Genomic DNA, 18,560 nt, shown 5'->3' with positions numbered 1-18,560 from the left:
ATGGGAAGAATGATGAGAAGCTCAAATTCCACATTTTTCTGCATGTGCAGAAGTTCAATACAATTATTCCCTCTACAGCTTTAGCCATTACCTTTTTCTGTACTGCTCAGGCTATTTTTTCCTGTAGCTCTTGAGTGGAATGAAGCACAATCATGATTCTGTGCAGGAGGTACAAACAGTGGTGGAATTCCCAAGAGCGGTGGGAAAAAAGCTGCCCCGGGACGAGAATGTATGTCTGCTGTTCGCCACCATTCTGCACCACAAAGGAAATAAAAACAATTTTCAGTTGTTCTAACAATATATTTAAACATTTCTGTAAGCATGTTGCTGTGCATAATCTAGAGCAGATTTACTAAACCTGTGAGTAAGAAGAAAACACAATACTTAGGAACTTCTTAAATGGCATGAATTTCCTGCAGCAATTCTGGTCTTAAGTCATTAAAGCCATACTGGTAAAGATTTCAATGAAGTTTTATTTAAATGCATTCTGAAAATAAATACTTAATAGAAAGCTATGTGACAGTGATCACTCCAAAATGAAACTGCTACTCTTATAAACAGGATCAATAATCACAGGTCACTCTTGAACATTCATTAGTACCTCAGCAGTCTTCCTACAGTAGAACTATGAAAAAGCACAACAGCTTTAAGTCACCTCTGCAATCTCAGTCTCGGAATACTCCAAGGCTTCCCCCACAAAAACACACATCTGCAGCAGTTCCCCATGAAGTTACCTATTTAATACAGGAATCTCTAGCTATTCTATAGTTACTCTATACCCACTCTAAGAGGTTTCTACCCTGGAATTTGACACTGGATCGGAAAAAAGCAGTCTGGTTTTTTTTTGTAACATCCCTAGTAAAACAGTTGTTTCACAACCAGAGACAGGGCTAAACAATCTAAAACTCTTTTTTGTTTTGTTGCTGTTTAAACTTTTTCATCTTAAGTGGTTATTGATTTTTGTTTTCCAGGAAAATGAACTTCAAATTAGCTGATACGGTCCCTACAACTTTCAATTTTTAAAGTTCTTTACTACAGCAGCAACTATTTAGAATATTTATGCAAACCTTATGTAATCCTTTTCTGCATATTCCTGAAACTCTGCAAGACCAAACTGACTATATTTTTTTTTTTTATAAGGCACTATTAAGCCTAAACAGCCACGTAAGAGGCAAATATCCAGTGCACTGCTCGTTACAGGTTTGTGTGCTTAAACAGGAGCCCAGAAACGGCGTGCAGATTTGCATAGAGGAATTCCTTAAAAGTGTCAGGGTCTTCTGTTATAATAGCTGTTACAGTAGCTACAACAACATTTTGTAATGCATTTATTAGGGCAAAGAAAAGGCAAAGAAACTTTTGAAAGAAGATCCTATGTTAAAAATTATGTATGTGAGAGAGAAAATGTGTGTTTGGCGGGGGGGGGGGGCAGTAATATTTTGTCAGAAAAGAAAAATGTCTTCCAAATTTCTCTTAAAACCAACTCTCCCCACCCACCACCAATCAAAACAGAAATGGTATCGCATTACAAGAAACAGAAGAATCAGAAACATGCCACATAAATGCCATTGTGACAAGGGCTAGAAACATAGGTTTGGTCTACATAAACCCTAAATCTAACAAGCGAGTGCATATAAAATAATTCAAGTAGTGGAAGAGATAGTTATCTCTTCGCCAGGTCCTATACTGGCCATACAACTCTGAGGGTGTTTAGAGAGAAGCAATGGTAAGTGTTCTGGTAAAGTTGACTCATACAAAAAAGTTGTTAAAACACAGTGGGGTTTTTCACTTTTTGTATTCTTAAAATATCAGATTTGTGCGTACGCTTTCCAATGTTATAGTGAAAACCTTATTCTGTAACACTAAACACTAGAAACACACTGGAAGGCATAATCTACACGAGTCACAGGACAGACTAGGTGGTAAGCAAATGTTTTCTGACTTCTGTGATTGACTGCTTTTCCTCTTCTTGAAAGTTATTTCTTTTGGGCTTAAGTGCTATTATGATATTTTTAAAAAAAACAAAACAACCCTGAAACATAGATTAAGTTGTGGCATACATTCAAGACAGAAACAGTTTTGCCTAATAACCCTGTGAACAGCTGAGAAAGAGCAAAATCTGTGGTTTGGCCCACCGGCATGCTTCATTTCTTAAAATAAAATTATAAAGTATTGTACATTACAAGGACGAGAAACTGTGCCATAAGTACAGAACTTCTGCTATTTTACACCATACATTACTAGTGTGATTAAAATAATTAAACCATATAGTTGAGCAGGATTTAGTCTAATGCATTTTAAGACAGTTATTTCATATTGCTGTAAAACACATTAAGAAGGTAAGGAAAGTAAGAAATAGCTACACAAGTTTAAGGATGTTACATACAGTAATTAAGACTCTTAATGAATACATAAATGAAGCTTGAACAATGCTAATAAACAAATTTTAACCTGCCAGTGTCAACAGACACTGTAATTGTAAGAACATACACCACAGTGATTTTTAAATGTTATAAATGGAAGATTCTAATTTCTAAAAAGACACAAAATATGTCTAGAACACCAGCGATGAAAGCAGAAGACTCGATACTCTAGAGCAACAATTCCAAAACTTTCATCGTGGTATGATAAGCAGGCTGTAATTGATCTGCAAAAACTTCACGTTATTCTATTAAATTTAGAATTTGAGCATAGGGATACATAGTAGTTTTGTGTGTATTCTGAGTGGTCCCACAAAGTTACAGAATCATTGCCTAGCAATGTACTAACCAAGAAATGTAAAAACAATGGTCGCTGCACAATATATATAAAATAGTACACATGCAGACAAATTGCTACCAAATTAAGGACAAAGGTGCCATTCAAAGGCTTAAGCAAGATTATAACAACTACATACAGCTAGACTGCCTAAGATAACTTCTGGGCTATTTATTATATTATCAAGATCTATGGAAAATACTGCCCTTCAATGAGACAGCAAAACCAAAATTTTAAGATTGTTCTTTCCCCTACACTTATTTACCCAGATACATGAACATAAAACACCCCCATCTTTACAAACATGAGTGTCTTAATTTTTAGTTGAAAGTTTTAAGAACATCACAGAAGGTCATAAAATTGTCTAAGGTCAGATGCAGAGTTTTTTCATCCCTACTTCATAAAAAATAAAATTTTCTCAATGAAGAAAGCTTCTCCTGCAAAATGGAACAAAGTCAATGGAAGCTGTCAAAGTAAGGGATGGTAGTCAATGAACAACTACCATCCCTTACAGCAAAGCTTAAAATGAGTACCCATTAACTCTGCTGCGCTAACAGGCATTAGGTGGCTATTACAACTGAGTGAATCTTTTCATACAATAAAAAAAAAATTAAAAAAAAAAATCACTGAATAAGAACATTACAAATGAATCAGTATTCACTGCTTTTTGAAGTATTTTACCCCTCCTTACTTCACCTCTACATGCATTTCTTTCAGATGCTTTTGCTTTGTGTAGGTATGTCATATAGTATCTCATTATCCTCCCAGTAACAAAAGTTCTGCTTTTACTCCTCTGGCATTAATAACTAAAACAAAATTCTGCCCTTTATATCAAAGAAAATTTTAAAAATACTACAAGATCTCTTTGCAATATTTGCTGCAATATTTTTTTACTAGTATCTAACCCTACACTCCTAGAACTCTACTGGTGGTGGAATCCCACAATCCTAAATTCTGCTGGGGGCGGGGGGGTGCCCACGCGTGGCAGGCTGGGACAGATGCATAGGGCCTGGCCAGCCAAGAAAAGGGGAGGTCTCTTCAAGATACTCGTGTCCTGGCAGGAATATCTTTTCTTCAAACTACAGAAAAAGTAAATTAAGGACCATCTTGACTTACTGAGTACTTTGGAGAATGCATTGCAGTACTTAATTTACTTTAGAAAGCTTTGTTCTCAGATGTAAGACTTAGAGTATGCAAGACTGGAAAACACTAGCTAAGTAACTGACATCTTACAGTGGAAGTCAGATGCATCATTTTCTAGTCATCTCTCGTGAGATATGTTGATATTTTAAAGGATGGGAGACTACTGACTTCACAAGATGCCACCAAAAAACCCCCTTTACTTATTAATAAAACCAAGTAAGACACAAGATTGTGCTAGCCAATACTATTACAGACGTACCACTTGTCTGTGATAGTACTTTCAAGAAATGTGGTTATGCAATCAGCACACCCGTGTAATGAAGAAGGATGCTTCCTGTTTTTAAATCTTTTTACATCACAATTACCTTGTGATGGCAAGAATAAAAAAAGATCAAGCACTACTTTGTTTCTTAGAAGACTACTGTGAAAACACTGTTCCTGAGAAACTCAGCCAACATATTTATTTCCTCTCATCAAAATCGTCCTGGACTTAAATCAAGCCTATAATCTGAAGTCTTTTGCCAGAAGTCTTTTACAAAGTCTGCCTAGGGGGCGAGGACAGTTAACCCTCTTCTTTAGTTTAATATTCCTTGCAACAATGTTTACCTGGAAAAGGTGCTAGTAGCTGGGGACCTGCCGCTAAGGCAGTGGGTGTACCAAGTGTTCCCAAGCCACCAAACTCTGAATACCCTTAACTGGCTGCGTGCGGACCAAAGACTGAGTGGCTGACCACTGGGAAGGCACTCAGTACAGTGGATAGGTTACACAGCTGATCCCCAGCTGTGCTGAATGCATGTCCTGAGGGGCAAAACACTTGAAATTGCACTATCCAAACAGATGCTGTGAAGTCCAACCTCAAGCTTAAAAAAAATTCTATTAAAAAGTTTTTATATCGTAAAAGCTACTGTTAAGTTTTACGCACAGTATCTTGTGTGTGCAGTATCACAGTATTGGCACTGTATTTCTGCAACAGAAAATATCTGAAAACATGAGCAACTCTAACAAAAGGTTTGTAAGTAAAAATGAAAAAAGGTATTATATTTGCCATGGCAATTTCTGTTAGCAGTGGAAAAGAGTCTGTTCCTTTAACGTACTGGGATCAGAAACAGAGGAATATCCTTTATAAGCAGAACTGTTTGATTTATCTATCCTTAATACACATGAAATATCCCATTTCGGAGATCAACAGGGGCCTACAAAACACACAATGCACAAACTAATAATGAAATACACAAAATATCAAAGATATCTTGCGTGCATTTTGTAAATTTTAGAATAGAACTCAAACACCCCAATAACTTCAGTCATTTTTGAGATCTAAAATTAAATGTATATAAGCTAGTTTTAGAAAACAATTTAAAGAAAATTCTATTGCTCATGATCAAATTATCCATTCGTAGGCACTTCTACATTCAGTCCTTACTGGTATCACAAGTACAAAATAGAATTTCTAGGGAAGCCGTTAGCTTTGCCTTGTAGAAGTTGCGAAACTGCTATTATATTGCTTAAACGTTGTATTTCATTTTTTTTTAGCTATGGACCTAGATTCATTACATTGAATTAAACACGTCTCAATTTCTAAAGATGATCCCAAACCAAAAAATCCGTTTTAAATGGCAGATACACATTACTCCTAAATCTTTTTCCACAGCAGTTAGTTCTAATCTTACACTATTTATATTTTCAAAGCTCACAACTTAATTTAAAACTCCTAGAATACTAATTTCCAATGCCATGATCAAACAACAGGAAGCATTACAATGCTTTGTCTGACTTCTGTCAACAGTCATGTCAAGTGACTTAAGTGACTTCACCAGTCAAGCTTGGATGTGTTACAGCCATTTGTAGCCTCCATTTTGGTAAGACTCTTCTCCTTTTCTTGACTGCCTTAAAGCTAATTTTTTTTTTTTTTAAACTGCTTTACAACAGGATATCTTTCATGTAGCTGGACTTCAACAATAGCATCCAAAAAGTAAAGGCACTCTTGGGAAATAAATTTTTTAAACAACTCTCATCATTCCTTTTTTTTTTCCCCCCCTTTTTAAATTAACAGGGTTACCTAATCCAAAAAACAACAGTCTACAGAAAAGGTCTCCAATCTGTGGCTTTAACAAAGAGAAGAAAGAAAAATAAGTCTGGTGTCTACAAACTTAGAAGTCTGTGGTATGCATTTACCTTGGAAAAGATTTAGGAGTACACAAATCTAAAATAACTTAAACCCTTGGAAGGAGACACTGAGAATTATTTATTTTTCCCCAACAGTCTACATTAAGACCTCTCAGTACTGGTTTGAGTTTTAGTGGTTTGGAACTTTTCTTTCTTAGTGGATTTATTTGAAGTGGAACAGGTTGCCCCAAGACCATGTGCAGTCCCAGTCCTTGGAGGTTTCCAAAACCAAACAAGGTAAGGGCCTGGGCGACATGGTCTGACCCTGTAAATGGATTCTGCTCTTCAGACTAGAGGCCTACTCAAGTCCCCTCCAGCCTGAGTCTTCCTATGATCCTACAAACTTACAAGCACTTCTCAGTGTAAACTCACAACAATATCCCAATGATATTTTTATTTTGCAGCCGTATTTCAGAAATACAGATTACTCAATTCCAATCCAACTATTTTAATTACTCTTTTTCAATAATCCAGTTCTTTACCTCATTTTCATTTCACCTTCTTACAAGCTGTAATCTGTGATAACTTCTTAAGAGCCAGGAACTGGTTTTCTTCACTTTTTAAATCTATACAACAAGGCAAACTTTTTATTTGCATATACAGGTGATGAAAGCAGTAAGACTCAATACTACCACAAGCACCTCCACATGCATCTAACAACAAATTATTTACAGCTAGTTCTGTTTAGCAGCTTACACCTCATATGAAACTTTACATGCAGTTATGACAAACATACCTAAAAATATAGCAAATATTTAGTAGTAACAACATTTAACTAGATAATTTTGCTTCCAATTTAAATTTTTATTTTACAGAAGTCTTGCCAGTGTTCTGTACCACTCTAGTGCCTTATAATTTACACAGATTTTTTTTTTTTAATTTGTTACTACTGACACGTATAAGCATGAAGGCCATTTTAAGCTTCTTTCTTGTAATTTGTTACTGTCCAGAACTTCATTCTGACCTGACTTTTGATACTAGTACAGCTATACCACAATGATGCATTTCCCATTCTGACTGCATACAGTGCACAAACTGCAGATTCTCATAACTGTCATGTACCTAAATGTCATCATTTCTAGCCAAATCAGGCCATCACTGTAATTGGACTCAAGGACAGAACCAGACAATGCAAGGACAAGGTCACACTCTATCGTCTTTGAAAGGTCATGCAGATTAGGGAGGTCTCCAGCAACTGGAGAAAGGCCAATGTTGCACCCATCTTCAAAAAGGACCAAGAGGACAATCAAAGGAACTACAAAACTGTCAGACTTACGCTAGTCCCCTGGAAAATAATGCAGTGAGCCCTCTATATGAACCATGTAGGAACACATTCCTGGGCACATGCAGAATGCCCTCCGTGATAAAATTACTGGGTTTACAGACAAGAGAACAGTTCATGTCATTAACCTCCAATTAAGCATGACTTACGATACTGCCTCCCACAAACACTCCTTAATCCAAATTAGGACATTATGGTCTGGATGGGGTGACAACTAGATGGGTAAGAAAACAGCGGGATGCTCAGAGGATAATGGTTAATGGGCCCTACTCTACCTGGATGCCTGTGACAAGTGGAGTACTGCGGGGTTTTATCCTGGGATCTGTCCCATTTAACATCTTTATCAATGACCCGGAGTAGGAAATGGGAGTGCTTTCTCATAAAGTTTGTAGAAAACATCAAACTGGGGGAACAAGTCAATCCACTTGAGGAAAGGGCTGGTATACAGGGAGACCTAGACAGGCTGGAGGAATGGACTGGCAGGAACCTTACGAAACTCAACAAGAACAAAAGCAAAATCCTGCACATGGGAAGGAATAACCCCTTGGAACAATACAGGCTGGAGACTGACTGGCTGGGGAGCAGCTCTGCAGAAAAGACTCTAGGGGTTTTGGCAGACACCAAGCCACACATTAGCCAGCAGTGTGCCCTAGTGGCAAAGGTCAGCAGCAGGCTGGGCTACATGAGCAGGAGCACAGCCAGTAGAGATGGGGAAGTAAATATCCCTCTTAAGTCAGTACTCTCCAGACTGCATTTAGAATACTATGTACTGTTTTGGGTCCCAAAAACAAGACAGACACTGACCTCAAAGCTGACATTGCTTTGATTATGAGGCTGGACTAGATGACCTCCTGAAGTCCTTTCCAAGCTGAATTTTTCAATGATCTACGTCTACAGATATGCAGAGACCCAAGGTAGTTCTGAATAAACAAGTAGCAACTGCCAGAAGCACTCTAGCTATGGAGGTTGAAGCTCCAGAAGGCCAATTTACTGTACTTTTCAGCAGGATTAATTAACCCATGGGATCACCAGCACAATGATATCACTTGTTACAGCGTAACCGGCTTGACCTTCTCTTTGACGTGTTTTACTGAACTACAAAGACTTACCCTACACATGTTGGAGGGAATTTCATTCAACTATGTAAAAAGTCTCTCACTGCAAGGAGTGTCCCACCTGAAAAATTTGCCCCTTTGCCCTAGAAGTAGCACAGAATTAGCACCATTTGAGTTTTTAGTAAACACATTTCTTGAAGATGGGCAGACAATAACCCCCCTCTACTCTCTAGGCACTGTTTGTTAGGGGTGGGCAGTGGACAGAATTATCTTGCTGCTAGATGACAAATGACAGTAGAGGTGGACTACAGTGAGTATGTTCCAAGATTTGCCTTCTACAGGGTGGCTATAACATGTTTGTTGAACAGATCACATCAGTAAATTTTACACTGTTCTTCAGACCTCCTGCTAGAAGCACTGAAATGTTTACGTGCAGCAATGAAAATGCCACTAGGTCCAGTCACAGCACTCTTTTAAAACTTTCCAGGGTAGGTACTGACCCAATTCAATACCCTCTAGCAACCATTTTTTAATTGCACATTCTCATGAAGAAACAAATGCATTACAGAAAACCTATTCCACCTTCAAGCACCGTCTTCAGTCCTGCCACTGTGATAAAACCCTATTTCAGAATGTAAACAACTAGTACATCCCATCATTACCATGAAAATCGGACTGGGGTGATTAAAAGTTGATTAGTTTTTTCTAATTAGAAAGCCATTACCCCATTGCCAGGCTTTCACTTTAAAAATTAATATATCAAAAATTTCATGGCGTCATCCCTCTGCAAAACTGGAATGAATGAACTAATAGAAGATGCAAGATATTCTTCACCTCTCTTCGAGAAAATCACCAGAACAAGCAACGCATGTTGAGCAATTGTATCTGTAGAAATTAACTAAACAAAAGGCGATTCAAACCAGCAAAAGAACCACTAGAAATCCTAGAGGAAAGCCTCACTGAGCAACAGTTAAGCTCTATAGTGCCACCTTCATATTTCTTGTTGGAGGAATGTCCATTGTTTTTAAAAAAAAAAATCACCAGGTAATTAGCTGCACAAAACTGTATTATTCCAGTTTCTTTAGTTTGCTTTCACAGTAAACCTGCTCTGACCAAGTTAACTGAAAAGCTCTAGAAACAACAAATGCTTTAGAACAAAAGCCTCTTCTCTTTTTCTGCTATCATCTGTTCTTTGATAGAAAAGCACCATTCAAACATTCCACAGTTGTTACAGTCATATTTACAGCTTCAGTTATGGTGAGACCATTCATTGTATCATCTATCACTCAGAAATAACGAAGAAAAGAAAGGTTTGGTAAGTTTATCTGAAGTCTAGTATCATCACTGTAATATGAGACCTTCTACAGAGGGCTTCTCTTTTTGCTGACTCTTGCATGGACCATTTAAAAAGCATAAATTCCCATACAAAGTACCCCATGATATCATTATGAGGGCATGTACTGTCATACTTCATTCCAGGTCATTCCTTACTCTGTGAGTAATCTTACCCGACGTCTAGCAAGTGATTAAGGGTAGTTCTAAATTAGAAAAATAAGCCAAATTAGGTAAGAGGGACAATGCTTACATGAATTCTGAGACTGTATACATCTTCTACGCTCAACTCCATTTTCTAACTTTGAAAAACATGAAGGAAGAAAAGACAGGCTATGAGTAGTGTCTACGTTAAAGCAGAAAACACAGCTGGATATTTTTTCCAAAAAAGACTCGTCTGAGATCGAAGGGATGTCTGGCATTCTGAAAGCAGGAAAACTGAATCAGAGAATCTTGACAATCTTACAAATCAATTAGTTTGCTGTGTGTGTAAGCTGTAAGAATTCTTGCCAGCTGTAAGAATCCCTGAATTTATCTAAACCTTTTTTTTTTTTTCCCCCCAAAAATAATTGTTTCTGCTTCTTACATCTACAAGAGCTCAACCAAATTAACAATAACTACGTCAGGCAACTAATTGCTAAGGAGTGCCAGCAGGGTATCTTTCTTTTAAAGCCCTTCAGACAATTTGGAACTTCCAGCTGTAGAGCGGGCAGTGAGCTGCACCACTTGTCTACAATCTATCGCATTGTTTCTGACTGTACTCTAATTTTCAGGACATACAGTGTGCTTTATTTGTTTAATCAACAGGTACAACTGCTCCAGTTTCAACTGGTGCCCCAGCTTTTAACTTCAGTATGAGTAATGCCATCCGTAAGATTGGGAGGCTGGCTGGCAATATGAAGACAAGACATGAGGGAAAACAACAACAGGGCAAGATGAGCTTGACTGAAAAAATTATGGTTAAAATGTAAGCATAGAGTCGTGCATACCTTAAACAATAAGGAGAGTGAATCTAATGCAGAAAGGAAGAGAAGTGAAAAGGAAAATGAGAAGGGGAAGTGATCAGAAAGAAGTGAAAAGAAAGTTTATTTGAGCTGCTACACACCTGGAAGGGTGGGGAAGGGCAGCACAGAAGAGAGCAGGCACAGTACAGCAAGTCAGCATGTGTTTATGTATTAGGACAAGGCAAGAATTTATAACAACATAGAAGAGACAAAAAACAAAGGGATGACCGGAAATTTTGTAATCCTGGTAAAGGAAGTTTCATAGGAGTTTCAGAGTTAAACCTAAACTTTTGAGATAGCCTGAACGTAAGGATGCAAGAAAAATCAGGGAACCCCAAAACTGTAAAAGCATACATAACTAGAAGAACAGAATGGTTGTTAATGCAGAGAAAAAGCAGGAAAAGACCAATATCAAAGAACAGAAAGTTAATTTGTGCCATGTTTTAATATAAAAGCGCACCAAAAAAGACAGCATCAGAAAGACCAAGCATTCCCTGTTTTCCAAGGGACTCGCTTTACCACCAAAGGCCTCGGCAAACTGACCACACTTTTGGGGGACTTTGTACACAGAAAATATTATTTGACCTTGTTTGTTAATTCTGTTCCTCCTAGATTTTTTTAATGCTATTATTCTGTTAGTGTATATAATGGATAATTTCAGAATGATATCCTGACTGCAGTATCTCATCATGTTAGGTGTTATGAACACAGGGGCATTCACTAGAATTTTTCATTTATTAGCAACTACAAGGCAACATAATAGGAATATTACATACACTGTGCAGGGAAATTCATCTTACTGCTTCCAAATTTCTGGTTCAGGTGCCTTTTTTTTTTTTCCCCCCCCTTTTTTTTTTTTCTCTCCTCCAAAACAAGAATTGATTTGCACTTAATTTCACTGATGCTAACTATTGCAGGTGATGTGTATGGTGAGTATTTCTTTATACTTTCCGCCTGAATTTAAAAACATTGTATTTCAGTTCTATGTTTACTGAACTTAGTTCAAATATTCTTAACTTCAGTTAGTAAATTGTCACATAAAAAAACCACAACCCAAACCTCATTCATGTACCTTCTTCCACAACTGCTGTCCATACTCAACTAGTAATACTAAATGTTAGTTACTATCTGCTACACAGTTCAATTAGGAAACATCACAATACTCTTCTTGTGTTTTTTTTGGTTTTTTTTCCTTAAAAAAAAACAAACAACAACAACAACCCCAAAAAAACCAGTAACAACATTGCTTCTCTCTCACAGACCACAGTAGTGATTCCTAATGATGCTGATGAGCAGCAATGCATTGCAATGCTTCATAATACTTTGAAGACAGGTCAAGTTAAGACCCCCTTTGAGCTTGTTAAGTTTATCAACTTTCTTCATCACACAGAAAAAGACTAGGTGACTTTATACTATATTACACATGATCATGGCCTTTTAGAAAAATACATTCTGTGCTAAGCCATTACCTAATGTGTCCAGAAAAGAGAAGACATCAATTTTTACATATTCACTTAGAAACATGGAAGAAATAAAACATAAAAGAAAAATGGAAGCAAAGTCTTATAACAATTAACTGAACTGTAACGACATTTGTCCTCTTTCTTATTTGATGAAAACATTAACAGTCTGTCTAGCAATTCTAGTATTTCTTTAATTTTCCTATTTTTGTGTTTGCTCTTCAAGTTACTAACTTACTGTAGACATGCTCTGCATAGCAAAGTTTCTTATTAAACTGCACTCCTTAACATTCTTGACTTACTTCAAATAGGTTAAATATTTCTGAGCACAGCTTTTGAAATTCTACTAACCACTACACAGATAAATGATTGAAAGCAGTACTCCAAAGGGCAACATACATTTAAACAATGCTGGTCTCTTAGTAACAAGGAATGATAACTGTGAATGCCTTTGTTAATATTAATGAATTTCATGGTGCAATACAAGGTTTTCAAAAGAGCTAAAAAGGAATAAATACTTAAATAATGCCTTAAAATACAAAGCATCAATGCACCAACCAGCAGAAATACAAAAATAACGTGGTATTTCTAACAATGCTAAGGGCATTCCAATTTACACAGCAAATGTAGAGAACTGCTTAGGGTGACAGAAATTAGTGTGTTTTCCTCCTTTCTGTGTTGTTCTTTAATCATTACAGTGCCAGCAAAGTTTGCCTTCTACATGCCTCCCAACACCAGTAAGTCTTCCAAACTCCTTGTATGCATGATTCCAAACTACCTGTATGCGTGATTTCATGGTATGAATGAGTGTTCCTCGGCATAAAAAGCTGGAAAGCATGGGAAAGGCTGGAAATGGTTTATATATACGTAAGTAACAATCATCCGCTCTTATCAGTGGTTTAAAAAACAAAAACCCTCATCTGAATAGAGAAATGTCAAAAATATCTGTTAATTTAAATGAAGAACAAAGCACTGGCTATCTCATTAAAGCACTTTTAAAAACCCCCAAAATTAGCATTTTAATAAACTCTGAATATGCTCTCATAGAAGCAAGTACACAGGTTACAAACACGAATGCAATTGCAAGGACTCCATCTTTAGCTTTCCTTCATAAATCATAGGTTAAAAGAAGCTAGTCTTGGACTAATTTTCTTAAAAAAGGAAATTTTCAAAAGGGATTGACAAAACTGCACTCTACTGAGAAAGCTGATACATAATTTAGGCACAAACACTGCAGATTATTAACTCTGAGGAGTAAGAATACAAGGAACATACACAGAGCACTGACCTGCTAAGCCATATTTTCAAAATCACATGGCAACTCTCAATGAGGCTTGCTTTAATGTAAGAACTACCAGGTGCTTGATGTGGTTTTAACAGAAATTATTTAGGTGCTCGAATACAATGGTTTCCTTGAATCTCTAACATCCAAAAAGCAACACACTGAAATTGTTTTTCTTTCAATGTTGTTTCTACTAAGTCCTTTCCTTACAAATAAAGGTAAAATTCCATGTCCAAACAGTATTAAAAATCATTCACTCAACTGTGTGGTCCTTATAGCAAATATTAGATGAAACAGAATTTTAAAACATGGAAGTACTTGAATCGTGCCTATTAAAGTACTTTCTTACCCCCGCTCCTTTTTTCCTCCATATTTTTGCTTTTATGTTCTTCAATAAGCTTGAAAAAGAGATTTTTTTTTATTTTTTTTTTTTTTTTTAACATCTGGCATATTATTCTCATGGTCTTGTCCCTAAAAAACAGAGTTTAGCCCGTGCCTGGACCCCACTGCACTGTGCAGTCCAAACACTGAGAAAGAAATCAGCTTCTGGCCTATAAAGGTAATAATATGAAGCAGGAAGTCTAAACAAGACTGGTATCATATTTAAAGAATTATTGATAATAATGAAATTAGAGACTGCTTCTTAATGATGTGTATATAAGACACTAAAATTAAGATGTACTGAACATCTTAACATTGATTTCCAAACACTGGGAACTTGTGATGTATTGTATAACACTATGGGTTCTCCATTACTATCAGAACTGGCAATTGTACTCCACTATTGTTCACATCCTTGTACTTAATTCTAAGCATCTGCATCGCTTTAACTATTACCACCACATCCTCCCCCAACATTTGAAATTGTTGTACATTCCACAAACTGTAAATCACCACTTTGTTTTTACATATCCATTTCAACTTTGCTACTGTCGCTTAGCATTCAGAATCCTTAAATCTCCAGAAGTCAATAAACACCTACAAGCCTCAGATGAAAATTTTGACAAAACCAAGGACTATGAAAAACACAACAGAAGAAGTTTGTTTATACAGTTTTACATTTTAGGCACTAAATCTGATCTTTCTCAACATTTATTTCAGGAGCCACAATGTCATTTTTATGTAAAGACTGAGACACAAAAATATAGCTGGTGTTGAAAAAAAAAAAAAACAAACCCCAAACAAAAAACCAAAACCACCAAAAAACCCAAACCAAAACAAACAAAAAACCACACCAAACCAACCAACCAAAAAACAAAAACAAAACCCCCACAAAAAAACCCCCACTGCATTACTATAAATCAGAAAAATCAAATGGAAAATTACAGACTTTTCCAATTAAAACAATCCTGTGACTTTGTGCATTTATGCCCACAATTTTAGAATTCTTCTGGGTCTCATTTAAGGAGAAATAGTGGACTCCAAAAAGACTGAAGATTTTTGCTTTGACAGAAGCAGCTTCTGGTTTGGAAAAGATTTTTATTTTTATAAAAACTTAATGAACGTCCTTTTTTTTGAAAATTAAAAATAAAGAACCCTTCAGGTCTGACAGTATCAAAGCAATAAGACTTGATTGTTCTGCTTTGAACAGTTTCACACACTGGTATTACTGCCCCTCATGAAGACAAAACACTGAATTATGATATCATTTACTCATGTGAGAAAAGACTGTTGATTATTCCAAAGTTGCTAACATTTTCATGAGGATGAATTTAAACCTCTTTCCAGAGTCAATTTTCTTTTCCAATGCACCTTCTTATTTTCAGCAACGGGTGAGTAAGAAGAAAGCAAGTAAAGTATCTGTTTACTTGATTGGAATGCTTCAATTATTCAGGAACTAGTGCTGTATTAACCAATTAAACTAACAGTATGTGATATATTCCATAATGGTTTCACACAGGTGCTTTGTCTATTTGACCTGGGAATATGCCAAAATAATTTATTTTTAGTGTAATCTCCCTGGCAAAACATAAAGACTCCCAGTCCTAACTCACCATGCATTGTGGGGACCTGACAGGGGATGCAATCAAGGTTATTGCGGAGACTACTTAATAGACTATTGATTGCTGCAGAGAAAATAAATAGATTAATTGGAATAAAAAGAACCTCTCTAATCTAATGAATAGATTAAGATGCCTTTACCTTCTCTTAGTAAGAATAACTGTTCATTCTTAAACAATTATTTTATTATATGCTAGAGAAATGCATTTTTAAATGTGAAGATAATTTAATTATCAGATTCAGATTGACAAACATTGTCATTGTTTATTTTTTAAAAAATATCACAGAACTGAATAACATCTCAGTTTAGGAACAGGCTAAGATACTAGTCTATGTTGACTACAGAATATCTTGTAAATTGAAGAAAGTTTTGACTCCATGAAATTGCCGTTCCAGCCATAGGTCATTCATGGGAAAACAGTCTTTGGCTGGTTGACAGCATAAACCCTTCTGTGAAGTTTCTCTAGAATGGTGCACACCTTTTCAGAGTGGATGCAACAGTAACCATAGTGTACTCTGTCAGGCAGAGAAATGGATATACTCATAAATAAAACCGATAGGACAGTACTGATAGTAAACTACATTCCAGCTTGGTTTTAGGAATACAAAGTGACCTTGAGAAAATATGTATGTTCTTAAAGATCAGATGCAGCCGGGCAAAGGATCTGACTATTAAAAAAAAAACTAAAAGGAAACAACCCATAAATACTGGGAATTACTATCAGCCTTTATAACTATTAGCTATCAGACAGAAATGAAACTTTTTTTAGAAAAAAAATAAAAGTTGAGAATAAAATTTTAAAAACCACTTAAGAAAAGGACTACCCAGACTTTCTAATGAAGAACGAAACTGACAGTTTAGTATATCTGTATTACATTACTCATCTGCTTTAGTCTTACTGCATTTTGATAGACCAAACATATATCCTACATATACACACAATGTTACAGGAGACACAAAATTACATGTTGTAATATCTACAAAGCAAAGGCAGTAAGAAGAGGTGAGTGAGTCACGGAAATTGTCAGTTTGGAACTGTATATTTATAGCCATATGTAAATGAACTCCTACCACATTCTGGGAATCACCAGAGAAAACCATTTCAAGTGGCATGGGCTAATTTGGAGTTGAATTTCTAGTGGGGTACTGAAAAATAAAACACGTTGTTATTTGTTCTGGATCAGTTTTAGTTAAGAACTTTTCTGGGTGATTTTAGAGTAATTAAAATAAATAGTTGAGACATAATTCTAGGTACGCAGACATTCTGGTTTCTATTTTTCTTCCCAAGGAAGCTGCAAATGAACAAACGCAGGCTGTAGTAGGGCACTCAGAATCTACTGGTTCTATAGTATCAGGGCAGAAGAGTTTTTCAGTTTGGAGAATACACACTTGCTCACTCTACTGCAAAAGCCAAGTTTGTTCTGAAAGTAGTAGATTACCATGAATTTAAGCTGAAAATCTTCCTATTTACTGTTTATCTTATAACAATCAGTAGTACTCAGGCTAACAAAGAATGTATACGATCCGTTCTCCAAAGTGAAGAAAGAAACAGCAGGGAAGGGTTATTCACCATTTCTTGTTTTGTTGATGACATACGTATCATTCAGTTGAAATATGAGTTTCGTTCACAAAATGAGATTCTTACATGGAGAAATCTTCCATGTAAGTTTCTGATTCAAGCCAAGATGTTTCACTCTAGCCAAGACTATCTAAGACTATGACATTCTGAAATTCACCTTTCCAATCTCAAGTTCCGTTAGAATAAACTATTCCTCCAGATATAAAAATACAGTAGGGGTTGGGCTTGAATACTGAGAACATGATGTATATTCAAGAAGTTGATTATTATATCTTCATCTGAAAGTGGCACAGAGTTTGCTAGGTGAATCCTTAATTTGATCCTCGCTTCCAAGGCAGCTTTGCAAACTGAAAATTTCTTTCACATTTGAAATAGGCAATTTTAAATTAATTTCACTCGTTCAATAAACAAGTACTATGTAAAATCTATTCACATGATATGAATGTCGCTTAGCAAAAAAAAAACCCAAACATTTTTCCTCGATGCATCTGTGCAACCTTGTTATATTTGACTTGTAATAGTAATTGCAAGTGTTGACAAACACTAAAATCACATTGCTATATATATAATTGAGTCATTTTTACCACACGTGTTGATTGTGGAACTCAGTGACGCAGCTCCAGTGGAAAGGCCACCTTTCGATACTGCTGAAGCTACCGACGGCGTAGAAGATGCTGGAGTCGAAGCAGCTGCAGTAGAGGAGACTGACGATGACGTTAACCGCTCTCCAGACTCCATATCTGTAAGAGAGATGATAAATGTCTGTCTCCTACGGCAGGAAATGAAATCACAAGGGAACTACAGGAGTGTCTGTGCTGACCACGTCTCAGGATCTGCACTCGGTTCTTGAGTGGTTCCTACGAGACCTTCACAAGAGGTACATCACATGAACTGCACTCAGTCATCAGGGGAATCCAGCACAACTGCAGCAGTAAGGGAATTAGGTAGTGCTGTTGAGAGCTACGTCACATTTCAACTTGAATGCCAACAGCCTCACCTGGGACCACCACCCACACCCTCTGCTCAGGAGCTCCATTTCAGCTTAGGCTGGCACCTTCAGCCCTTGCCTGAGTCAGGCGATAGCTCTGCAGCCTGGTCTGCACCCACACCTCCTGGCTAGATCCCATGTCTCATGTTGTAGCTTCCCTCCAGGCCTGCATCACCTCCTATCTTCTGCTACTCTTGATCAGACTACCGGACGGACCCTGGCCTTGGCAGATTCCTTTACTTGTCTGGACCCTGTGACCAGCACAGTGTTCAGATCCTGTGGGACTGTGCCAGGGTCAGGAAAAACACTGCCTGTGTCATCCTCGACTGCCAGCTTGTCCATCCTGGCAGAGCACCCCTGCTCTTGATGCTCCCTGACAGACCCCAGCTCTAAAGAAGCTGTAATACATGCCAAAAAGTCCACATCTAGTCTCTTAATTCGGAGGAAGACCCAGCAATTATGGTAAGACAATATAAATATAAGAACTCCTGTAAGTTTCTGGCTTTTTTTTTC

General features: G+C 36.9%; 1 protein-coding gene across 14 annotated transcripts in view; it reads right to left on the bottom strand.

Moving 5' to 3' along the window:
• Positions 1-18,560, bottom strand: part of BAZ2B (bromodomain adjacent to zinc finger domain 2B) — a 168,179-nt gene that overhangs the window by 71,599 nt on the left and 78,020 nt on the right. For all 14 annotated transcript variants that reach the window (XM_072874343.1, XM_072874339.1, XM_072874338.1 and 11 more), the window contains 2 exons: positions 17,644-17,799; positions 92-253 (listed from right to left, as the gene is read on the bottom strand). In XM_072874343.1, the coding sequence (XP_072730444.1) occupies positions 92-253; positions 17,644-17,797 (316 nt within the window). In that variant the 5' untranslated portion in view covers positions 17,798-17,799. The remainder of the gene's footprint in view (positions 1-91; positions 254-17,643; positions 17,800-18,560) is intronic.

This window comes from Ciconia boyciana, chromosome 10 (assembly GCF_034638445.1).
Source record: "Ciconia boyciana chromosome 10, ASM3463844v1, whole genome shotgun sequence".
Classification (NCBI taxonomy): domain Eukaryota; kingdom Metazoa; phylum Chordata; class Aves; order Ciconiiformes; family Ciconiidae; genus Ciconia; species Ciconia boyciana.
This window is presented reverse-complemented; position numbering and strand designations above follow the sequence as displayed.